Source organism: Microcebus murinus, chromosome 2 (assembly GCF_040939455.1).
Source record: "Microcebus murinus isolate Inina chromosome 2, M.murinus_Inina_mat1.0, whole genome shotgun sequence".
Classification (NCBI taxonomy): Eukaryota; Metazoa; Chordata; class Mammalia; order Primates; family Cheirogaleidae; genus Microcebus; species Microcebus murinus.
In genome coordinates this window covers 104,526,598-104,552,090 of record NC_134105.1, presented here as the reverse complement: position 1 = coordinate 104,552,090, position 25,493 = coordinate 104,526,598, and the positions used below count along the sequence as shown (strand labels likewise).

The 25,493-nt window shown below is 44.8% G+C and overlaps 1 protein-coding gene and 1 pseudogene across 5 annotated transcripts in view; both read right to left on the bottom strand.

Annotated features, from left to right (window-relative positions):
- LOC105873130 (ammonium transporter Rh type B) overlaps positions 1–25,452 on the bottom strand; it is a 41,112-nt gene extending 15,660 nt beyond the window's left edge. Inside the window, exons 1-4 of one of the 5 annotated variants that reach the window (XM_012767738.3) lie at positions 25,348–25,452; positions 24,441–24,500; positions 20,917–21,045; positions 19,269–19,499 (exon numbers count right to left, since the gene is read on the bottom strand). In XM_012767738.3, the coding sequence (XP_012623192.1) occupies positions 19,282–19,499; positions 20,917–21,045; positions 24,441–24,477 (384 nt within the window). In that variant the 5' untranslated portion in view covers positions 24,478–24,500; positions 25,348–25,452 and the 3' untranslated portion in view covers positions 19,269–19,281. The other 4 variants (XM_012767739.3, XM_012767737.3, XM_076000238.1 and 1 more) reach the window with 4 other exon arrangements.
- On the bottom strand, positions 1,896–2,016 carry LOC142869644 (uncharacterized; annotated as a pseudogene).
- Positions 25,453–25,493: the final 41 nt, after the last annotated feature.

Sequence of the window (25,493 nt, the reverse complement as noted above, 5' to 3'; positions counted from 1 at the left end):
CGGCAGGTTTCGCCCGAGCGAGGCCACGCCCAGCGGAGGCCACGCCCAGCGGGGCCACGCCCACAAGGCTTCACCCACGCGAAGGCTTAGCCCTCGCCCGCCCCCGGCCAGCGCCTTGGGTGTGAGGAGGGGGCCACAGCTGCCTGGGCCCTCGGCCTGAGGTGGGGACGCGTTGGCCCCCTAGGTCCGGTCTCCCTTGGCCCAGCTGACCCTGGTGCTCTTCCAGTTGGGACAGGTCCCTGGAAGTGACCCTGGAAAGGTGCCCTGTGTTCCGTCCTGCTGCCCCACAGCTGCAGGACCTGGGGGTGGAGCAGGGGGTGTGAGGGAGGGGACGCGCCCCCTCACACATGGTGTTAGTTTACAGAGGGTCTCCCCAGAAAGAAGCGGCCCTTAAAGGCCCTGGCCTGGCCCCTCCACGGTTAACACGAGAGAGAGTTGGGGGATTACTCAATCTTTCCCTACTGAAAAAGCAGAGATGAAGAGAGGAGATAAGCCGCGCTCTCCTGGCATTGATGATTAACTGGGCTGGGCTACTGGGCCTCCGCAGTGGAGTCCCTTACCCACTCTGAGCCTCCTCTGCCTCCGCAGCCGCAATCTGTGCCCACCACAGTGCAGCAGGCTGGACCGCGGCCACACCTGACACCTGGGCTCCCTGCAGCCTCAGGGAGGATGTGAGAGGGCCTGGGCTGCCTCTGGAGCTGGAGAGAAGGGCGGCTGGGTAGAAGGAGTGTCTTCTCAGTTAGGAGTCAAGAGTCCCTCTTTACACAAGCGCTCGGGTCCTGGTAGGCAGACAACAAGGAGGCAGATGCGTGTTGAGCACTCACTGTGAGCCAGGCTGTGAAGATGAACCAGCTGGCCTCGTCCTCCAGAAGCGACTGTGTAGTCCAGAGACAGACACTTAGAAGGGGATCTAATTACCATTGGGGTAAGTGTGTGACCCAGAGAAGGACAGAGTCCTGGGGGTCCAGGAGAGGGCTGCAGAGTCCCCAGGGATGGGGTAAGGGAGGGGATGGAGATGGAGAATTGCTTCCTAGGAAGGGGATGTATGACGGCAATCTGGAAGGACAACCAAGGAACTGAGCGAGTATGTTCAAGAACTGAGGCTGGGGTGGGGGAGTCCAGGAAGGCCTTGAAGGCCCTGTTGAGGCACAGGGCCTCTACTGCTAGACCACTGCAGGGCTCTAAACAGACGGGGACCCTGATATATTGGTTCTGACACCTGACACCTGTAGTCCACAAGGAGCTTCAAAGAAGAAAAGCTGAAGGCAGTTTCAGCAGGGCTGATGGGAGGGGAGGCCTCTGTCTACACTGCTGCCCACCCCAGGCCCACCTGTCTGAGGGGGCTGCTGTGTGGGAGGGAGCCAAGAGTGTTTGCAATGATGATGTCCCAAACCTTGGCCTGAAGGAAAAACTGCCACTCCCAGGAGACAGGGTCTCAGTTCATAAGGGCCAATCACTCCTCAGAACAGACGCAGGGTAGGGCTCCTCCTAGGAACCGGGCTTGCCCCTTCCCAGGAATGGGCAGGGTTGGGGTCAACAGTGGAGTCCCTAACCCTCCTCCTTTTCTCACATTCTGCTCCTTCCCCAGTTCACCTCCTCCCCGCCTCCCCTCATGGCTTGAGCCTCCAGCCCAGCATGGACTCTGGGGGACAGTTGGATTCTAGATATCCAGTTTTCCTCACTTTAGCACCCAGCCGGGGCACAGAGGGGAGAAGGGGTCAGCCTGTAGGTAGCAGCCTCCGGTAGCACTGCTCCCAGCTGAGCAGGCTGTCGGGCCCTAGGTAGCCCCTCTCCCAGAGGCTCTCCATCCTTACTTGGTCAGCAGGAAGGTTGTTCTCTGGCCCCTCCTGCAACAAGGGGGGATGTCTGGTCAGCAGCCTTTGGAAAATGATTCAGCATCTGGGAGCTCTACCCAGGCCCAGCCTTTGGCCCTAGAGATGCTTCCTGGTACTCTACACATTCAGAGAAACTTCTCTAGTAATGGACTATAGAAATGATCCCTGAAAGTATAGTCTTAGAGATGCTTCCTGAGTCCTGTCTGGGACTGGGCAGGCCTGGGAGGGAAAAAGCCATCAAGAGCTGCAAACCAGGGAGAACGAGGAAGAGTGAGCTGGCCCTTCCTAGGGTCTTCTGGGAACTGCCTCCCTGATGCCAGCCTCCTCTATCTTTGTCCCCCTTAGTTCCCCCTTTGTTCCCCTCCTCCCCCTTTGTCCCCCTCTGAATTCCTCTGGGTCTCTGATAGTCCCTCTCCTCTGTTGGCACATTCATTTGTTCAGCAAATATTCTTTTAGTGCCAACCCTGGGGCTACAACCATAGGTTCTAGTCAAGGTCGTTACAGGGCTGCGTCCTGTAGGTTCCCTGCCTATCAGGTGTTAACTCTAGTTGCTGGACTGTGGAGAGGTCTAGAGGAGCACCTCCTAGAAGGGCCAGGAGAGTTGGGCCACTCTCTGGAGAGTACAATTAGAGACCTTTGGACAAAGCTATTTACCAAGCTATATGGTATGATCTTGATATTTTAACAACCAGTGGGTACCCGCTGATATCAGCCCTGGTCCTGCACAGAGCAGGACCCTGACAGCCCTCCCCTTCTGAGGGTACCCCCCCCATGCCTCCCCCCCACCTTCCCCTTCGAGGGCTCACCTGCCAGGCTGCCACCTGAGAGGGAAAGTCTCCCCTGGCTCCCCACAAATGAAAGCAATAAAGAATAGCAGAAATGTTAGAGGAAAACATTTTCTGAGCAGTTGACATACATGAGTTATGGGCCTAAAATCTTTAAATCCTAGTGATGAATTTGGGAGTAAAGTAGCAAAGGCTTAAATTTCCCACAACCAGGCACCATGGAGAGGCTCAGTCCATGGTTTTCCTTTGGACTGGCAAGTGATGTCAGGGCCCTTGGCCCTCCCTTCTGCCTCTTCTGGTCCTGGAATCTCTGATGGAATGGTGGGGTGGGGCTTCATCTCTCCCTCCTCCCTCCACTCCAGACCTCCTCTGAGGGCCCCCCCACCCCGACTCCATCATCAGCTCTCATTCTGCCTGTCCTAAGGTTTGCCCAATCTTTGCCCTTCCATCTCCAGTTTCCAGCTGTGACCAGCTGAGTGCCTGAAGGGTAGCCAAGGGGAACCAGTGTCTGCTGCCTGCCCTGGCCCAATCTGGTCAGGTTGTCCATGGGGACCAAGTATCTGAGGTTACTGAATAACTTGGTGTTGCTCAGAGCTGATTTCTACTGCGGTCAACTCTTCCCTACTCCCTGCTCTCTTGGCTCAGGAGACGCTTGGCTCCTTTAGTTCCATGGAGCCATCCCCAGTGTTTATGGGAGAAAAAAAGAGAAGAATAGCAAAGCACCAGAGTTATCAAGGCACATATTTGGTCATTCATTTATTCATTCATCCATCCACCACGTTGTTACTGTATGACCTCTGGCAAGTTATTGAGCCCTCTTTGGGTCAGTTTTCTTATATTTTAGAGTAGTAATATTTCCTTTGTGGAATTCTTATCAGGATTCCAAATAATTGATATAGATCGCTGGCATTTTTGTAAGCATTCAACAGATGTGGTGATTATTATTGTTCTGATTGGCTGAGCAGGAAGGGCAAATGGGTCACTGGCTCCAACACACTACAGGGTGCACAGTGTCTCTAAGGACAGTAACAGATGGAGGAGACAGGCCAGTCTCCATGTGTTCTCCTGTCACTGGCTGGAGGGGGGTGGGTAGCAGGGTCTGGGGGCCTGGGATAGGTTCAGGAAGGGCCATCAGACCAGCAGCCCCAGTGATGTAACAACCCTTTTTTTTTTTTTTTTTTGAGACAGAGTCTCACTCTGTTACCCTGGCTAGAGTGCCATGGTGTCAGCCTAGCTCACAGCAACCTCAAACTCCTGGGCTCAAGCAATCCTTCTGCCTCAGCCTCCCAAGTAGCTGGGACTACAGGCATGGGCCACCATGCGTAGATAATTTTTTCTATATATTTTTAGTTGGCCAATTAATTCCTTTCTATTTTTAGTAGAGACAGGGTCTCAATCTTGCTCAGGCTGGTCTCGAACTCCTGACCTTGAGCGATCTCCCGCCTTAGCCTCCCAGAGTGCTAGGATTATAGGCGTGAGCCAAAATGCCTGGCCTGTAACAACTCTTGAACAGAGGAGATTTGTAAAAAGGCAAAGCTTTCCTTTATTCAACAAACATATATTGAGCACCTACTGTGTGCAAGACACTGTGCTAGGCACTGGGGATTCAATAGAACAAGATGTAGCACGTGCCCTGGGCAGAGGTTCCACCCAGGGTGGATGTAAATGAGTGGGCAGATGATCATACTGCAGAGGGTTGTAATGGCAGAGACAGGTCCACATGGGGACACTTGGGAGCAGCTCTTAACCTATGATGGAGGTGGTCAGGGAAGGCTTCCCAGAGGAAGTGATGCTTATACTGAGACCTGGCCTAATTTCATAGCTAGGGTAGAGGAGGAGAACAACTTTTTGTCTAAACATGAAAATATGAAAGAGGCTACACTAGAGAGTTCCACTTTCTGGTGGTAGACAAATCCCAGACTTTAATTTCCCCTTGAAAACCACAGCCACTGCAGTACTACGCAAAATATTGTTGTATTAGCATACTTGACATGGTAAAAATTTAATATGCCTTTTTCTCTCCAGAGGTTCACCATATTAGCCTCCATGTAAAAGGTTCTCAGAATCAGATGACTTGTGTTTGTTAAGCTTTCTTCATCTGTAAAATAAAAATGACAGTACCTTAGGGAAAAAAAGTTTGTCAGAAGACAATTATCTCAAAGCAACTTTTTCCCCATTCCCTTATTCATCGCATATACTCTGTTCGCGTTCCTGGTATGTGCCGGGTGCTGCGCTGAAGTCTGGGGAATGTCCTCCACACTCTGTCACCATCAAATGGAACAGAACCACGCTGTTTTCAGGACATCAAGATGAATGAGACGTAGTCTCAGTTCCTGAGCCCCAACAGCAGCCCTGCTTCAGTGACACAAAACTTTCCTGTCCTGTTGAGGGTCTGCAGTCAATTCCTGACCAGTAAAAGTTTTGAAAGCCAGCGAAGTGCAAAAGGTAAGAAGAGCATGGCCTCAGAGTGAGAGGGACGTTAGTCAGAGTCTCAGCTCTGTCCCAGAGAGATTCTGGACAAGTTGCTTAACCTACCTTGAACCTCAGTTTCCTCATCTGTTATACGGAGAGAATAATAGTACTTACCTCACAGGGGTTGTTGAGGGGATCGATGTCTGCAAAGCACATGATGTGTAGTAATAAATGACGTGGCCATTTCTTTCCATTCCTCCTGTCCTCTGTTAGTCTTTAGCTGAGTGGATTTTGAGGGTCGGGTTGCTTTTATGTCCCTGAGAGGCTACTGGCCTTAGGAGAATTGTGTTAACTTCCTAGGCAGTAGGAAATCTGGGCCTCAGTTCTTAGTTTTGTTTTGTTTTTGTTGTTTTTTGTTTTGGCAGAGTCTTGCTCTGTTGCCCTGGCATTGTCACGGCTCACCACAACCTCACACTCCTGGGCTGAAGTGATCCTCCTGCTTCAGCCTCCCAGGTAGCCGGTACTACAGGTGCTCGCCATGATACTTGGCTAATGTTTTTCTTAATTTTTGGTAGAGACAGGGTCTCACTCTTGGCTCAGGCTGGTCTCAAACTCCTGACCTCAAGTGATCCTCCTGCCTTAGCCTCCCAGAGTGCTAGGATTAGAGGCGTGAGCCACTTCACCCAGTCTTGTCCTTAGCTTTGAACATAAAAACAAGTGTGTTTGGTTAATTCTGGAGTGCCTAACTGGGGCCGCTTCAGGGGAAGAACAGAAAGGAGTACCAGGGTGCAGTGGGTTGCTTCTAGGGGTGGGTTTCATGGATGTGACAGTAGCCAAAGGGGAGCAGGCCACAGCTCCACCCCAGGGTCTCTTCTCCAGTTCTCAGAGTCCCTGGGCCACTGCACCTGGCCTATACTATACTTTTTATCATTATTTAAAGAGTGTATTCTTTCTACTTATTAAAAAAAGTTAACTGTAAATATAGCCTCAGGCAGGTCCTTCAGAAGGTATCCCAGAAGGCACTGTTATCGTAGGAGATGACAGCTCCATGTGTGTTATTGTCCCTGAAGACCTTCCAGTGGGACAAGATATGGACTTGGAAGACAGTGATGTTGATTATTCTGACTCTGCGTATGTGGCGAATGTGTGTGTTTGTGTCTTTGTTTTTAAGAAAATAGTTTAAAAAATTTAAATAGAAAAAAGCTTATAGGCCGGGCACTGTGGCTCACGCCTGTAATCCTAGCTCTTGGGAGGCCGAGGCGGGCGGATTGCTCAAGGTCAGGAGTTCAAAACCAGCCTGAGCAAGAGCGAGACCCCGTCTCTACTATAAATAGAAAGAAATTAATTGGCCAACTGATATATATATAAAAAATTAGCCGGGCATGGTGGCGCATGCCTGTAGTCCCAGCTACCTGGGAGGCTGAGGCAGAAGGATCACTCGAGCCCAGGAGTTTGAGGTTGCTGTGAGCTAGGCTGACGCCACGGCACTCACTCTAGCCTGGGCAACAAAGTGAGACTCTGTCTCAAAAAAAAAAAAAAAAAGAAAAGAAAAAAAAAAAGAAAAAAAGCTTATAGAAAAGGATATAAAGAAATAAAATATTTTTGTACAGCAATATAATGTATTTGTGTTTTAAGCTAAGTGTTATTTGAAAAGAGCCAAAAAGTTTAAAAAATTTTAAAGTTTATAAAGTAAAAATGTTACAGGAAGCTAAGGTTAATTTATTATTGAAGAAGTAAAAAGTTTTAAAATAAATTTAGTGTAGCCTAAGTGTACAGTGTTTATAAAGTCTATAAAGTATATAGTATAAAGTATTATATAGTAATGTACTTCACATTCATTCACTTAACTCAATAATTTACCTAGATCAACTTCCAGTCCTGCAAACTCTATTCATGGTGAGCACCCTATACAGATGTACCATCTTTTTTTTTTTTTAAGAGACAGGATCTCTCTCTGTTACCCATGCTGGAATGCAGTGGTGCAATCATCATTCACTGCAACCTTGAACTGCAAGGGATCATGGGATCCTCCTGCCTCAGCCTTGGGAGTAGCTGGAACTACAGGCTCATGCTTCCATGCCCCGCTAATTTTTTTTTTTTGGTAAAGATGGTGGTTCGCTATGTTGCCCAGGCTAGTCTCAAACTCCTAGCCTTAAGCAATCCTCTCACCTTGGCCTCCCAAAGTGCTAGGATTACAGGTATGAGCCACCATACCTGTCCTCTTTTCTATGTTTAGATATCTGTAATTTGTATTATAGTTGCCTATAAGGTTCAGTACAGTAACATGCTGTACAGGTTTATAGCTTAGGAGCAATAGGCTATACCATACAGCCTAGGTGTGTTGTGGGCTATACCACCTTGGTTTATGTAAATAACTCTGTTAGCACAATGACAAAATCGCCTAATGATGCATTTCTCAGAATGTATCCCTGTCATTAAGTGACACATGACTGTATTTTGTTATGGCAGCCTGAGCTAATATAAGAGTCAAAGGTGGTACTCAGGGTTTCAGCCTGAGCCATGGGTGGAATGGTGATGCCAATTGCCAAGCTTGGGGAGTACTGTGAGAGGAGCAGGCCTGGGGGCCATCAGGAGTTCCATTTCAAGATGTACAGTTTGAGATGGCTAGTAGATGTCCACATAGAGATGGACAGTCAGATACAGGAGTCTGGAGTTGGAGAGAGAGGTCTGGGCTGGGATAGAAATGTGGGAGTCATCTGTGTTGAGCTGGCATTTAGTCATGAGACTGGGTGAGAACTTAAAGGCGAGCAGAGAGAGAGATAAGAAAAGAGGGGGCACCCCAACACTTAGAGATCAGGAAGAGAGACAGGCCCAGCCAATGAGACCGAGAAGCAGCAGCCTGTGAGATAGGAGGAAAACCAGGAGAGGATGGGGGTCACAGAAGCCCACTTGGGACACATATTACAAGAAGGGGATGATCAGCTACTTAGAGTGAGGACTGAGAACTGTCCATTGGATTCGACGAGATTCTGGATCTGGATACCTTGGAATGAACGTGGGCTGGTGATGATAAAAGCCTCTTGGAAATGAGTTCAGGGGAGGATGGGATGAGAGAAAGGGAAACAGAGAGCTTAATCATCTTTTTAAGGAGTTGTGCTCTAAGGGGAACAGAGAAATGAAGCAGTATGGGAATGAGGAGTCAAGGAATTCTTTTCCTTTTTTAAAAATGGATGATGTTTTAGCAAATAGCTAACGGACTAAGGGAAATACAGCTAGTTCTGAAAGAAACCAGATGCAAAAAAAGAAGGATAAAAAATACAGTGTTTGAATCTGCAGTTCAGCTGAAAAAAAGAAAAGAAAAAGAAAAATACAGTGTAGTGCACTGGTGCCTGTGGTTTTTTATTTTTTCTAATTTGTCAAGTGAGTTGTTATACACTCCTTAGCGGATTCCAATTCCATGGGCACCAACCTGCTTGGTGCCTGTGTTGTTTGTATGTTTGTTTGTTTGTTGAGACAGAGTCTCACTCTGTTGCCAGGGCTAGAGTGTCGTAGTGTCAGCCTAGCTCACAGCAACTTCAGACTCCCAGACTCAAGCAATCCTCCTGCCTCAGCCTTCTGGGGTAGCTGGGACTACAGGCATGCCCACTGTGCCCGGCTAATTTTTTTCTATTTTTAGTTGTTTGGCTAATTTCTTTCTATTTATAGTAGAGACGGGGTCTCGCTCTTGCTCAGGCTGGTCTCGAACTCCTGAGCTCAAGCAATCCTCCTGTCTCGGCCTCCCAGAGTGCTAGGATTACAGGGGTGAGCCACCGTGCCCAGCCTGTTTTTTGTGGGTTTTTTAAATTAATTAATTGTATTTACTTATTCGTTTTTTAGAGGCAGGGTCTTGCTTTGTCAACCTGGTTGAAGTGCAGTGGTGCAATCATAGCTCACTGCAGCCTCGAACTCCCAGCTTTAAATGATCCTCCTGCCTTGGCCTCCCAAAGTGCTGGGGTTACAGGCATGAGCCACCACACCCGGCCATGCTTGTGTTTCTTGCCATCATGTGGAACATAGCCAAGAAGTGCTTTTGAATTGGTAAAGTGCTAGAATTTATCAAAACCATTGTTCATAAACTTGCTTACTGAACAAATGAAAGCAGTAAAGAATAGTCAGCAGAAATGTTCGAGGAAAACATTTTCTGAGCAGTTGACATACATGAGTGATGAGCCTAAAATCTTTAAATCCTAGTGGTGAATTTGGGAGTAAAGTAGCAAAGGCTTAAATCTCCCACAACTTTCCCAGATCCTAAAAGATCCTTATAACACAGGAAGATGCAGTGCAACTGAAAATACTCAGGAAATATTTCTGTTCCTTGAGGCATATATACCAGAGGCTAAAGAGGAAAGTAACTTCCAAATAGAAATTATGAAGATAAATGACCCTCCTGGTGGCTCTTGGGAAAAGAGCCAGTCTGAGTGGAGAGAGTGAGGAATCAGGAAGAGGAGGAGGCCTGGGAAACAGCCAGTTCCTCTCTCAGAGAAAAAGAAAAGGGAGTATATATTCAGAGCAAATTGAATTTCCTTTTAAATTTTTAAAAAATAAAAATAATTCTAAAAGAATTTTCTTAAAAAAGAAAGAAAGATAGGCCCTGCCTCTGCTGGGCCAATTCCAGGTAAAAAGATTTCCAAAGACCTGGGTGAGCCTATTGCCTTGGAGACCACTGGGCTGAGGGGCTGAGGGACTAGATGGTTCCTGGACAGGTGAGGTTATTTACTTTTCCCAAAACACAGGGCACCTGGCCTCTAATGTCCTTCTCTTGGCTTGGAATCCCCCTTTTCTACCTGCCTGCAACTCGTTCTCCAAGTCTTCTCACCCCCTTGGGGAATCGTCCACGACACCCATTCCTGTGCCTTCTTCCCAAGTGTGGACTCCTTAGGTGGGAGCTTATGGTACAGTGGAAAGAGCACAGTTTTGGGGCCAAACAGACCTGGATTTGAATCCGGGCTCTACCCAAACAAGCTAGATGACCTTGAACTAACTACTTAATCTCTCTGAGCCTCAATTTTTCTATTTGCTCAAAGAGGATACTACACACACACACAAAGGGGATATCAATACAGGGCCAACCAGTTGTTTGTGACTCTAAGATGACATGTGTAAAGTATCCAGAATAGAAGAAACAATGAACAGAGCTGTTACTATTATAGTTTATTATGTAGTATTGTAATGAATACTACATAATATGAACTGAATTGTGTTTATCTCTTTCTGGGTAGACTGAGAACCCTTCGAGGGTAGGAGCCCTCTCTGATTTACCTCTGTCTGTGCTTAGTGCAATGCCAGATGGAGGTGGATGCCCAGTGAATGTCTGTGGAATGAATGAATGAAGCAACTGGTGGGGGAGGCAGAACCACACCATCAGGTCCCCAGGTCTTCCATGATCATTTTGGAACATTCCTTCCACCTCTCATTCCTAGAGATGCTGAAGAGCCAGCCATGGTCCAGGTGCAGCTGGAGAGCAAGGTCAGCCTCCACGCCCCTACCTTGCTGCCCAGACGCATGCCACACACAGCCCCCCCCCACCTTTCCACCTCCAGCCACCAAACCTCTTCCCACCGAAGCCTGTGGGCAGGCCCATCTCAAATCAGCCCGTTTCTCCCTCCAGGCTGAGAGATTCACTCCCCAGGCTCTGTACTTGGGTCCATACTACTACCTGCATGCCCTTTCTTCTGCTACAAAGGACTCCGCCTTCAAGGCCCACCTCAAGTACGATTCCCTTCGGAAACAACCCTTGCCTTTGGACCTCTTGCTGTATTTCCCCCCAAATTAGAGCACAGGACGCCCCATTGGGAATAATACCGCCACCCCTTTCCCTTGACTGGGGCACCTTGAGGGTGACACCGCCTCACCCCCCAACCGCGCCCAATACTGAGCATAGCATGGTCCCTGCTCCCAATTCCTGAATGAAATATTTGGCTGAAAGAGGTTGCAACCTTAACTCCACCCAAGTGAAGCATCCCCTGACGTTGCTGGGTTGCTGGGAGTCCTACGCAGATCTCCACCCTGCCCCTCCCTGCTAGGTTCCTTTCCTCCCGCTTTCGTGGCCAGGCCCACCCACCTTTGATGCAGCCCGCCATCTGGCGGCGGAGTGTAGTCAACACACCGCTCTCCATCTCCCAGCACCTTCACTTAAGGCAGCTGGGGGGGGGGGGGGAGACAGGTGCACCTCACACCCTTGGCTGGGCTGTGCTCCCTTGCTGGCTCTCTGTTTCGTCTAAACCTTCCTTTCCTCTCAGCCAGGTTAATTTGTAAGCAATTATCCTTCCCACTTATTCAGTCAATATCTATAAATATTTAATTTTATTAGTCATCTTAATATGCAGCAACTCTTTATTGAGCGACAGCTATGTGCCAGGCTATGTTCTATGCTGTATTGGTTATACAACAATGGAAAAAACTGTCAAGAACAGGGGAAAAAGTCACAGCTACTTGGGAGGCTGAGACTGGAGGATCCCTTGAGCCCAGGAGTTTAGGTGGTAGTGAGTTATGGTGACGCCACTGCAGTCTCACCGGGGCAACAGTGAGACTCTGTCTCAAAAAAAAAGGGGGGGTAAAATAAACTCTGATTTTTCATTAATGTTAAACTTATTAATGAAAATTTTTTAAATCTTTTTTTTTTAAATGTGTCATATACCATACTCCCACTACACCATACTCCCACTAAGTGGTTTACAAATGTTAGAAAATGAAAAATCCCAGAAGATCCTGTTTTCAGAAAGGGCTAGTGGTGGGGATGGACGCTAGACAGAATGTCTTCAGGAAGATGCTCCCTGGAATATGCCTCCAGGGTTCTGAATCTCCCCTCCAAATTCCGTTTCTTCCAAACTCTGAACATACCGGGAGCTGTGGAATCAGTAGTGCCACATCTGAGTATGGGCAATAAACAGAGAGGCAGGTTTGGATGAAAACAATAGGAGGGTGTTAAAGGAACTGGGGCTGCTTAATCTGGAAAGACCTCAGATGGGAGCAGGGAACACAATTGGTCCCTGTCTTCATGATGGCATTGGTTCACCAAGAGCTTGGAGAAAGCTGTGGGGATCTGACCTGGGTCCAGGTATGGGAAGAGCCTTCTCACCCACACCTGCTGCCCTGGCTGAGAGCCAGTGACTCCTGGCAGGAAAACCATGGACTCAGAAGGGTAGGGGGCCTAAAGCACACTCACCAGAACCACTGGGTTGAAAATGTTGAAAAAGCTCAGCTGATGATTCTGAGGGACCCCACATAACAGCACCCACTCCCCCAAATGAACCACACTGGCCTGGCAGACTCTGGATCAGTGTCCTCAACACTGACTGCGTGTTAGAATCACCTGAGTTGGGAGGAATTACTTTGAAAAAATACCAAGACTTAGCCCCACCCCCAGTAAGTTTGATTTAACAGGTTTGGGTGGAGTCTCAGCATCAGTATTTTTTTTAATCTCTCCAGACTATTTCAATATGTAGCCAGAGTTGCAGATGGCAAACCTAGAGTAGCAGCAGCAGCCCCCGCCCCCACCTGGGAGCTTATTAGAAAAGAGAGTCCTTGGCCCCATACCAGTTCTACTGGGTCAGAAACTTTAAGAGCGTGGTCCAATGGTCTGCTTTTTAAGAAGCCCTCTGGGTGATTCTGATGCATGCTAAAGTTTAAGAACCACAGATCTAGAGGAACTGTGACGCCCTTTCTAGCTCTAAAAGTCTAGGAACCTCTGGGAAACAAAAATCCCTAATTGCCTACTCTCTTAACCAAGAGTATGTATGCATGGCTCAACCTGTGTACAGGACAAACCAGTCAAACCTGAGATCACAGAATGGTTTCACTTCTTTATTACAGGGTCATACATCCTTAAAAAGCAAAACAAAACAAAACTACCTGTCTTCAGACTTTCTCAGTAAGTGTTCAGTTTTGGCAGTAAGCAGCAGTCCTTGAGTCCGGCTTACCCCAACCTGTCTCAGAAAATCTGCTGCCTGGCCTTTGGGTCCTACTGTCTGGTTAATGAGGTCCTCACCTGTGATATCTTGATATTCCCTTGGTTTTCATCCCATCACCAAGAGTTGGGCTTCAGTGCAAGGAGAGAAGGACCTGCCCAGAGGAGAGTTGGCTCAGCTCAGCAGGGAAGAAAATGGTGGTGAGTGAGCTTGAAAATGGTGATGAAGTGAGTAGTCCAGTCCCTGGGCTAAGGTTTCATACAGTGGCAAAAAACCGATGTGTCAGCCATAATGGGATGGGAAAACCAAACCCCCATGTCAGAGAGAGCCCAAAGTAGAGGGCTTATTTGGGAACCTGGCCCTGGAGGCTCTGGCTGAGGCTAGCAGGCTATGAGGACCCCAGGGTTTCCAACCATGGGTCATGGATTCCTCCAGGAGACACAGCAGAGAAGGAGAGAGCCAGGCTTCTCTCAGAGCTTTTCTCTAGGCCTTTCTCTCAGCCTCAGAGCAATTAGAAAGCCCCCAGAACTGGAAAAGGAGTCAGGACCTTGAGAGGAAGGAGTGGCAAAACCTGGGACTTCTAAGATAACACATTCAGGTAAGAAGGAAGAGGAACAGTAATTAATGACATCTTGGCCTCATAGAGGGGAAGACCAGGAGGAGAAGGACACTGCCCAGGAATCCTGCCTGGGCACAGTAACCATCTTCTCTCTTCCATAACCTTCCTTGTAATTCCTGCTGAAACACTGTCAGGAGGATGTCCCAAAGGCACTATCATATATTATAACAGACACCTATTCTGTAAATTCTCTGGACCTTACCTTTTCTTCTAGCCAGTGCTGTGGTGATAGTTTCATAGACTTGAACCAGCTTAGTGCAGGTGTAACCTGACTGTGTCTCACCTTAGAATCTGCACTATGTACTTTCTTTTCCCCCTTTTCTTTTCTTTTTTTCTTTTTTTTTTTTTTTTGAGATAAGGCCCTATTCTGTCTCCGAGGCTAGAGTGCAGTGGTGTCATCAATCATAGCTCACTATAGCCTCAAAATCCTGGGCTCAAGCAATCCTCCTAAGTAGCTAGGACTACAGGCATGTGCTACCATGCCCAGGTAATTTTTTTTCTTTATTTTTGTAGAGACATGGTCTTGTTCTTACTCAGGCTGGTCTTGAACTCCTGGCCTCAGGCGATCCTCCTGCCTTAGCCTTCCAAAGTGCTAGGATTACAGGTGTGAGCCACCATGCCTGGCCCACACTATATACTTTCTATCACCTGCCCTGAGGCTTCTTTGCAAGAACCCACAAAGACTCATGCATGTACAACCTGGAAACATGGAAGAGTTATCAATAGTGGGACCACTCTTGCCAGCAAGGATCAGGAGCCAATAGAGGGGGGAGGGGGAAATGGGCAATATATGTAACCTTAACACTTGCACCCCCATAATATGCTAAAAGAAAAAAGAAAAAAAAAAGGAGCCAATAGATACATTTCCCCTTTTTCATTCTCCTTGGCTGGGGGTTCTAAGATGCATTTCATAAAGCTCCAGAGAAGGTCGTGTGGGATAAAACACCAGTCACCTATGGTGGTAGCCAACTCAGTAACACATCTTTACATCATCATCCCCTTATTTTCTATGCCTCTCCCCTTGTTCTGCATACCTGCTCTCTTGGTCGCATTCCCAAATAAACTAGTGCATGCAAACCTTTGACTCAGGCTTTGCTTTTGGGAGAATCTGAAAAAAGCAAGTGGTTCCAGACCTTCAAGATGAGATTTTGGGACTGGATCACTCTTTAGTCAGATGGCAAAGTAAGACTCCATTGCTGATAATTCCTGGTGTATGATAGCATCAAATAATTAAGATTCTCACCAGTGGTGGATTAGAATGAGGTAGAAGTTCAAGTGTTGGGAAATATCATAGCTATGACCCTTAAATGGCATAGGGACAATGGTAATTATAAGGATCTACTGACTTTGTTAATTGCTTTGGAAGTCTTGAAAACAAAGAAAATTATAGGCTCAGGTCAGCCTACTATTAACTCAAGGCATGATGTGAAAGCCACAGAGCCTCTATGGCAATGTTTAATGAGACTCTCTTCTCATTTGCAAGGCAGACTGCACCGAAAATCAGATATGGGATCTAATTGATAGGTGGCAGAATTGCAAAGGAGACTGAATGCACAGTGTCAACAGGTCTCCTATATCAAAGTCAGGACTCTGACAGGAAGAGTAAGACCAGAAGACCTGGGAGGAGACATTTGGATGCATGAACCTGAGAATCTTAAACCTTCAGATTTTTTTTTTTTTTTTTTTTGAAACAGAGTCTCACTTTGTTGCCCAGGCTAGAGTGAGTGCCGTGGCATCAGCCTAGCTCACAGCAACCTCAATCTCCTGGGCTCAAGCAATCCTACTGCCTCAGCCTCCTGAGTAGCTGGGACTACAGGCATGTGCCACCATGCCCGGCTAATTTTTTGTATATATATTTTTAGTTGGTCAATTAATTTCTTTCTATTTTTAGTGGAGACAGGGTCTCACTCAGGCTGGTTTTGAACTCCTGACCTCGAGCAATCCGCCTGCCTCAGAGTCTCGCTTTGTTGTCCAGGCTAGAGTGAGTGCTGTGGCGTCAGCCTAGCTCACAGCAACCTCAAACTCCTGGGCTCGAGCGATCCTTCTGCCTCAGCCTCCCAGAATGCTAGGATTACAGGCATGAGCCACCATGCCCGGCCAACATAAAATATTTTTAATAAAAAATTTGATATTAGATTAAGTTGTCATGAGCTCATTATAAAAAGTTGAAAAGATAAAAAGTCAAATAAAAATTTAAAAAAAAGGCCGGGCGCGGTGGCTCACGCCTGTAATCCTAGCTCTTGGGAGGCCGAGGCGGGCGGATTGCTCAAGGTCAGGAGTTCAAAACCAGCCTGAGCAAGAGCGAGACCCCGTCTCTACTATAGAAAGAAATTAATTGGCCAATTGATATATATATAAAAAAAAAATTAGCCGGGCATGGTGGCGCATGCCTGTAGTCCCAGCTACTCGGGAGGCTGAGGCAGAAGGATCGCTCGAGCCCAGGAGTTTGAGGTTGCTGTGAGCTAGGCTGACGCCACAGCACTCACTCTAGCCTGGACAACAAAGCGAGACTCTGTCTCAAAAAAAAAAAAAAAAAAAAAAAAAAAAAAAAAAAAAAAAAAAAAATTAAAAAAAGAAAAAGAAAAAAATAAAAAAGATTAAGTTGGCCAAGGAAAAAAGTTAAAAAAAAAACTATATTATCCAAAATAAAACACATTTAGTGATAGCATTATTTTATATTTTCACAAATCTCTTTAATGTCTGGCTTATTAGAAAATACTGAAATCTCATATCTGCTTCTGCATCCAATCTCTTGTGATATCACATGCCATGTAGTTTCTGGAAAACATTATATACTCATGATCGAAGGAGAGTGAGGGCAAATGATGTTTTAGTATTATTACAAAAATTGTTTTGACCTCATGAATCCCCTAAAAAGGTTTTAGGAACACCCAGGAATATCTGGTCCCATTTTGGGAACTACTGTACTATGCTATTTTTTTATAATCATGCCACTGCACTCCAGCCTGGGTGACAGTGAATCTGTCTCAAAAAGTAAATTAAAAGATAAGAAAATAAAAACTTCAGCCAGTACTAGAAGTAAATAAAAAAAAAATAAAAAAAAAAAAAAAAAAAAAAAAAAAAAAAAAAAAAAAAATAAAATAAAAACTATCCTTTCTCCACTGGATTGCCTTTGCTCCTTCATCAAAAGATCAGTTAACAGTTGTATTTGTGTGAGTCTTTTTCTGGACTCTCTATTCTGTCCCAGTGATCTATGTCTATTCTTTTATGAATACTACACTGTCTTGATTAGTGTAGCTTTATATCGTATTATATCATGTTATTATTTATTATATTAAAGCCTTGAAGTTGGGAAGTGTCAGTCCTCCAACTTTGTTCTTCTCCAATACTGTGTTGGCTAGTGTGTGGTTTTTGCCTTTCTGTATACACTATTTTGTTTTATTTTATTTAGAGACAGGGTTCTCACTGTCACCGAGGCTGGGGTACAGTGGTACAATTAATAGCTCACTGTAGCCTTGAACTCCTGGCCTCAAGCAATCCTCCCACCTTGGCCTCCCAAAGAGCTGGGATTATAGGCATGAGCCACCACTCCCGGCCCTCACATAAACTTTAGAATGAGTTTGTCAGTATCCACGAAGTACTTGCTAGGATTTTGACTGGGATTGCACTGAATCTATAGATCAAGTTGGGAAGTACTAACATCTTAACAATATTGAGTCTTCCTATCCATGAGCATGGAGTATCATTCCATTAAGTATGATTTCTGAGATTTAAGTATGAATGACAAGATCACCAGCCAAGCGAAGAGGAGATCCAGTTAAGATTTTATTCAAAAATTGCATTTCGAGCAATCCGCCTGCCTCGGCCTCCCAGAGAGCTAGGATTACAGGCGTGAGCCACCGCGCCCGGCCCCCGGTTGGAAATTTTTTATAACCAGCTTGTATTATTTTCACAATTAAAAAGGAAGATAAAAGTAAAAATATAAAAAAAAAAAAAAAAAAAAAAAAAAAAAAAAAAAAAAGGCCGGGCGCTGTGGCTCACGCCTGTAATCCTAGCTCTTGGGAGGCCGAGGCGGGCGGATTGCTCAAGGTCAGGAGTTCAAAACCAGCCTGAGCAAGAGCGAGACCCCGTCTCTAGTATAAATAGAAAAAAATTAATTGGCCAACTGATATATATATAAAAAATTAGCCGGGCATGGTGGCGCATGCCTGTAGTCCCAGCTACCCGGGAGGCTGAGGCAGAAGGATCACTCGAGCCCAGGAGTTTGAGGTTGCTGTGAGCTAGGACGCCACGGCACTCACTCTAGCCTGGACAACAAAGTGAGACTCTGTCTCAAAAAAAAAAAAAAAAAAAAAAAAAAAAAAAAAAAAATTGCATTTTAATGAGAGTGATGGGATAATGGGACTAACGGAAATTTCCACATATAATTTACCTTTCCTTTGCATCTAAGCACAGTTAGGTCCACACTTATCCACAAATATGGGGACCTCTTCCATTATAAAATTATTTTAATTTCCTCCTTCTCTTCCTCTATAAGCAATAGCCTAGATAACCAGAATTTCTTCCTAAATGCCAAGCTCCCATTCCTCAAGCTTCACTTTCAGCCTTATTCTTGTTCTGTTCTCTTTATGGTACAGAATAAAGAGGTCTCTCTGGAAATCCCTTCAGAGAGTTGAAGGCCAATGTGAAGTTCTCTTCTCAATCACTGCTTTCTCACTTCTTCCTCACCTCTGTATTCAAGCCTAACTTGCCTTTCATCTTCACATTCCACATAAAAATATGGCCTCTGTGGAAAGAAAGACTAATTTGCCAATAAACCTGTAAGAGAAAGTGGTGACCTAATGTATCCCAAATGGCTAAGTCAACCTGAGTTGTTTTCTCCAACACTGAAAACATGGCTGAACTTGAACCCTCATTAAATTCACTTCACAACTTAGAAATTTCAGGACACTGCCTCTTGGTGTTTCAAGCTCAAGACTAATCCTTCTCTAAAATATAGCTCAGATTTACCCATTGCCTATCTTCATTTCTAACCCCTTTATCCAGACGATGGTAGTTTCACATCAGATTACTATTATTACTTTATTCAGGTCGGTCCATCACCTTCCATTTTCCCTCCACGCCAAAATGTTTTGCCCATAGTGTTTCTACTCTCTTATGTTTGTCTCACTGCTATCCAAAAGCTGTCAATGGTTTTCCAGAGCTTCTAAAATTTGCTATCTGAATAATTCTGCAGGGAAAGCTGACTTGCCTATCCTCAGCTCCTCTACATTCTACTTCACACCCTACATGCAAGGGGAAAAAGTTCTTCCCCTTACTTCTGATGACTTTTTTTTCTAGGTCTTTGTCCAAGATTCCCAATTGACAGGGAACTATGGACATGACACCATCTGTCCATGCCACCCAATCCCTCCCCTTCCTCAAGTGGTATCATATGGTCACTTTCTTCAGCAAGATTCCAAGGTTGATCCAGTTGTATCTTAGTAACTTCCATGTTATCTCTTAACCTCCATCCCACCTCAGAACACCACGAAATTTTTCAATGAATTATCTGCCTTATCTGCCTTGGTAGACAGTAAATCCCACAAAACTGTCCCTTCTGTAATATGTAACCACAAGTGCCTTGTACGATGCTTTACCCTCAATGAGCACTTACTACGAACTTGTAAACTACCCATACCTAGAATATGTATACCCAAATTCCAACAAAGGCTCACCGGGAAGACAAAGGGAAAAAACACGCCATAACTTTGTTCCACAATTCATTTACTGAACTGGGGCAGGTGTTTTAACAACAGATGATGAGATAAAGATGGAAGAGAAGAGTTCTTACTTTCCCTCTCAGGAGCCAGTTGTGTCATGGATGCTTGCAAATTTTCCAAAATAGCCATCTGTTGTTGGGCGAGCTGAGTCTGAAGCTGGAGATTGGCATACATACATTCTAGCAGTCCTAGGCATTCCTTGGGCTTGTGGCCAACTCCTGAAGGAAGAGCAATGGAGGTGCAAGGGGACAAAGGAGACAGATTTTATAATTGTACTGAGGTTGGAAGAGCTCTAATAAAATGACCCCTCTAATCCTTCCAGGCATACCAAATCCAGACACCTCTGCTCAGCTATCACCTTCTCAGTGATGCCTAGCTGGCTATCCTGTTTTAATCTGAAACCGATCACTGAAACTCAATACCCCTCTCCCTTGTTGTATTTTACCCATTGTATTTATGATCATATGGCATATTTTGTAATTGCTTCTTTAATTTTTGTCTAAGTCCCCCTTCTAGAATACAAGCTCCAGGAAGACAAGCAAGGATTTTTGTCTGATCAGTTTACTGCTTTATCCTCTGCACCTAGAAGAGTGCCTGGCACATAAGTATTCAACAAATATTTGATGAATGAATAAAATGGCCTGGGAGTGAGGCCTAACTACCCTTTCAAGAGCTCAGGGGTTATCTTAGCCTCTTTCTCTTACCTGACATAGTGTCTCATTAGCAGTGACTTGAAGTTCTTCCTGTTGTCTAACTTCAACCACTCTTGCAGCATTTTTTCTGATGTTTTCAACTACATTATACACAGCCAGCTCTCAGTTAACCTTGGTAATTATATTATCTGTTGTTTGTATATTTATTCATCTTGACTTCTTTTTTAATTTTTTAAATATTTTTAATTTTTTTTTGAGACAAAGTCTCTCTCTGTCACCCCAGCTAGAGTGCAGTGGCATCATCATAGCTCACTGCAATCTCAGACTCCTGGACTTAAGGGATCTTCCTGCCTCAGCCTCCCGAATAACTAGGACTACAGGCACTCATCATGATGCCTGGCTAATTATTTCTACTTTTAGTAGAGACAAGGTCTCACTCTTGCTCAGGCTGGTCTTGCACTCCTGTCCTCAAAGCAATCCTCCTGCCTTGGCCTCCCAGAGTGCTAGAGTTACGGGCATAAGCCACCTTGCCCAGCCCATCTTTACTTCTTTGTTGGACTCTAAGGTCCTCAAAAACTGTCTAGTGTCCTGTTGGGCTCCCCATAGGGAGTCCAAATACCCACGACTTCCCCAGGGGAAGATGAATAATGGAAATTCAAAGAAACTGAGACTGAGCTAATAATTACTCTTTCCTTTTAACTGGCCCCCTTTTAACTAACATTACTAACAAGCAATAAGAGTTTCATTTCACTGCTGCCTAGTCTAGAAAGATGTCAATAAGCAAGGAAGCAACACAAACTAGTAGAACTGGGAAGAAAATGAAATCAATAGAACTGAACAATCAACAAGCTACAAATGAAAAATCTAGAGGTGTCTTGACACAGAGTTGGCACTAGATCAATAGCAGAAAGCTCAGGCCACCTCCTCCATGCAACCCCTCCCTCTGTTGAGTCCCTTTGGGAAACACTCCCTACATCCTTACCTGAGGGCAGCTTTGTTGTCTGGATGTTCAGGAAAGTAGCTGGTGGGGAACTTGCTTGAAGATTAATATAGCTGGGGGAGAGTTTTGCTCTACAAAGAGGCACAGCATTACCCTCCTCTTTGGCTGGAACTAAATCAGAGGTAACTAAATCAGAGCTCATTCCAACAGGGATAGTCTTTCTAATTATATCCCTGTACCTGGTCTATGAAAGCAGGTGCTGAGGCCCTGCTCTGAATATCTTACATATCAGAAAGATATATAAGACAAAAGGAAATCATAGTGGGATTAAGCAGGAGTGGAATAAGCTAATAAAGCTAATAAAATATAATTTGCTTACATTTTACAAGTTCTTATTGATAGGCACTACATGTTTACTATTGTACTAGATGCTAGGGCATAAATGAGATGTGTAAGACATGGTTTCTTAGGTGCTTATTATCTAGTTAGGGAGACAAATCAGACACAGGTGAAACAGTGATAAAACAGCACAAGGATATAAACAATGAGTCTGATAGTCTGGAGTAAAAATAAGGCCTTTCATCTGTTATAATACCAAGTATGTGATTAAATGTAAAAACGAATGTTTTTGAAAAGGGAGAAGAGATCATCAATATGAGTGCAACAGTCAGAGGAGGTCCATGCAGGTGGAGGGTATTTATTGAACCTTGAAAACGGGAAGTTTTGATAAACAAATAAGATATTTTAAGTGGGAGGGGGAAAAGGATGGCTTAAGCAAAGGCAAAGAAGCAAGAATATGGCTGAAATGGTGAGAAGCCCTGGAAAATTGGCCAGAATTAGGAATGGGGAGAATGGGAAGGCAGCATGGGCCGTGGAAGACTTTTTACAATAGCAAATCTGAGATGTTTAAGTTTCTCTTGAATGCAATGGAAAGCCAGTAAGCCTTTTAGGATTATTAATTAGGATTATTAATTAAGATTGCATTTTGATTAATCTATAGGTATTAAATACAATGGGTTGGACATGGAAGAGATTCTTACATGAGTGAATAGATTACCTTTGGCAAAAATAGTTAAGTGAGAAGGAAAAGCTGATCTGTAGGAAGCTGATGAGTTCTGTAGTAGACATATATTATTTTTGTCTACTGAGCAACCCTTCCTCAGGGAAACTACTGTTTCTCCAGATTTCAGGACATACTGGTGAGACTGCAATCAAGCCCCTCTCCCCAACAAGGACAGGCCTGTGACCCAATACATGCCAACCATGGTATCTTGTCCCCTTTGGCAACTGTGACTGAGCCAAAGGTGTAAGCACATGAGATAAGTTGGGCCAGGGTCATTCCTGGGATCAATATATGGATTCTGTGTCAAACATACGTTCTTTCAATTTGCTATGCTGAGAAAGTGTATAATTGGGCCCAATTCAAGCTACTGAATTTGGCCAGCATACCATGAGAAGTGGATAAAAGCAAGAGATTAGGCACAAGAGAGGGTAGAAGAGATAGATGTATAGACAGATATTAATACCAATAGGCACTTAATCCCTAGTTCTAGTCCCTGAGACCCTATTTTTTTGTAGCTCCTCTTCCTATTCTGTGAGCTCCCTCAGTGTCTCTTCCAACTGCATAAGCCCCTGAATTACTTTTTTTACTCAAGGGAATTTGAGCTGGGGTTCTGTCATACTAACATAATTACATTTGAATACATTGAATCTTAGTTAATTATAGGAAATCCAAATAGAAATACCTAGAAAAACAGCCAGAGTAATGGCACTGAGCACAGGTGAAAGGTCAGCTGCCAGGCCAACCCCAAAAGAGGACAAAGAAGCTGTAAAATAAATTAGCTCTTTGAGGTAAAAAAACTGAGAGAAAATTGGACCTTTGAAGAAGTCCTCCTCAGGAATCTGGGAAATGACAATGAAGTGGCAAAGTAGACAGAACAGCAATGAATGGAAAGTCAGACAGATGGGCTAGGAAAGAATTAAAGGGCCTAGGACAGTGGGGAGTCAATGATTCAACAGTTACAATGAACAAATGTCTCATTCACACACAAAAGAGACAGCTAAGTGCCTACTATGTGTCAGTCACTGAGCATACCACATGGGCTAAACAGATGTGATCGCTACTGTCCTGGAACTGACAGTCTTTCAGTGTGGACAATCATTAAGTCATCAAGTCCACACATTATTATACTCCAATAAATGCTATGAGAGCACATGACCTAGTCTGTGGAACCGGGGAATGTGTCCTTGAGGAAGTGCTATCTCAACTAGGATCTGAAGGATAAAGATAAGAGGGGACCTCTTTATGACAAACAAGTCTGGGGGCAGAGGTGTCACAAGTAGGTTGTATGAAGGAAGATGTCTTATTCTTGTCTTTTACTCAGAGTGCCACAGAAGGAATGGCCTGGTAAGAGGATGAAGTGCTCATATGTGGGTGCCATGGTGAGGTGCTTTCTGTCTGGAAGGTCACTGAGCCTATGAAAATTGAAATCTGTTAAGTTCTCTGTCAATTACCCTTAGTGAAAGAAATCTGGGGTTTTTTCCCCTCACTACATTTGTGGATTTTACTGTGGGTCCTCCATCTTCTCCTCTCTCCTGCTCCAGAGTCATCAGTCATTTGATGGCTCATGCAGAGTGTGGTAAGAAGAAAAAAGCTGAAACTCAGGTCTCAAGATTATTCTTACCATTTGAAAATGTGTTAATTTTCATGCAAATGCACTTCTAAATAATTTGAGCCCTTCTTGGACATATGAGGATGCATTTTCTACTGAGTTATTAATATAAGGTTTGAAGAATACACACAATCTTTACTTAAGGAACCAAATTTCTGACTAGACAATATATAACAGAAGATGAAGCTAGGAGCAGCAAAAGGAGGCAGAACAGAAAAAATAATAATAAAAGTTGCTTTATATACATTCTCTTATATATTTCTCACAATGACCCTGAGAAGTAGGTAGCTTTATCCACATTTTATTTGAGGAAACTTGAGCTAGGAAATTTGTTCAAGATCCCACAATTAGTATGTGGCAATGCTGGAATTAAATTCAGGGCCTGTAGACTCCAAAGTCATGCTCTTTACCACTGTACTATATACTCTGTGAAAACAGCTAGTTAATTTACGTCCAGCTATAGTACAGTAGGTCTCTCACATAAAATAATCTACTCCACCTGTAATTAAGTGGATAGGCTCTGGAGTCAGAAGGCCTCAGGCATTTCCCTGGCCCAGTGCAACTGTCCCACTCAAACTGAGTAACTGTTCAGTATAGTTAATGGCATGTCTTCTAAGATCCCTGTCTTGTTCTAAGTATTAAGAAGAAATACAAAGAAAGAATAAATTCATTCAACAAACAATTATTGAGCATCTACTAATTTAACAGAGTTCTAGGCACTGGGAATACAGCAATGTTCCCATTTAGTGGGTAATGCAGAACAAACACACTTACTTCCAATTAACCAAGTAATAGGAAAAAAATATATGCACAAGTAGAATAATTTTCTCAAATGCTGAGCAATTAGGGAGGTCTGGGATTTAAGGGAAGGGAAGCAGGGCCTCTGACACACACCTTTTCTGTTAGTTGGATGACTAGTGTCCTGCTCCATCTGAACACCAACAGATGTGGTGCCTGGGGAAAAATCATAGCATCACATGATCAACAACCCACGCTATTATTTGTACTATTGACAATTTCCTAAGTTCTCTCCAGCAGATCTCCAATTTGGGGAGGAAAACGGAAGAAAGGGTGTACTCTATTTCATGGCCAAGCATAAGTGACTATTCTTGAATTGTTTGTGCTCTCATGGACCCTTCTCTAGTTTGGAAAAATTCTTTTTATTATTATTGTTTCTTTTTCTTCTGAACGAAATAGTTATTTAACCAAACCCAAACCTTAAGAGTCTCCTACAAAAGGGCAATTACTCTCCGTCTTCCCTCTGCTTAATTTCTGCATTATCCGTCCTTTTCCTATCCTGTTTGGTAATTTTAAAACTCTGGCTCCCCATCACCTTTAACGACAAAGAGCTGAGTGAGGAGAGCGGGAGAGGGATGGGTATGGATAAAGAAAATCTCAAAACACTACAGGGAATACTTGAGAAAATGTTTTGGATAGGATACTTAGGGAGAATGCAAGCCATCATCCTCTGGTACTGCTCACAGCGTCAGCTGAAAGTATTTGCCTAAGAAGGTAAAACTCCACTCACAGCAACTAGTCCAGAGAGGATAAACCACAATTCCCAGTGTGCCCAGGAAAAAAAAAAAAATCGTTGCTGCCCAGCCCTGCCTGACAAAACTACAACTCCCAGTTCACCTTGCATCTAGCCGGCCAGGTCTTTCCTCAACTGCCGGCTGAATTCCCGCCCCTCTATTCCACCCCGTAGCTAAGGCTGGAATAAAAGAACGGAAACTGTCATGCCTTTCTTGACTTTGACAGTCCCATAGGAGCCGAGTAGCAACGCAGATTTTAATGTCCTCACCTAGGGTGTTAATCCAAAGCCTCAACCCCCCAGCACCCACCCCTGTAGTTGAAACGCATGCGCAGTGGCGCGCCAGCCAACTGACCGAGCCTTAGCGCTTGCGCTGATGTTCGCGTCGCACGCGGCCGGGAGCGGCCACCATATTG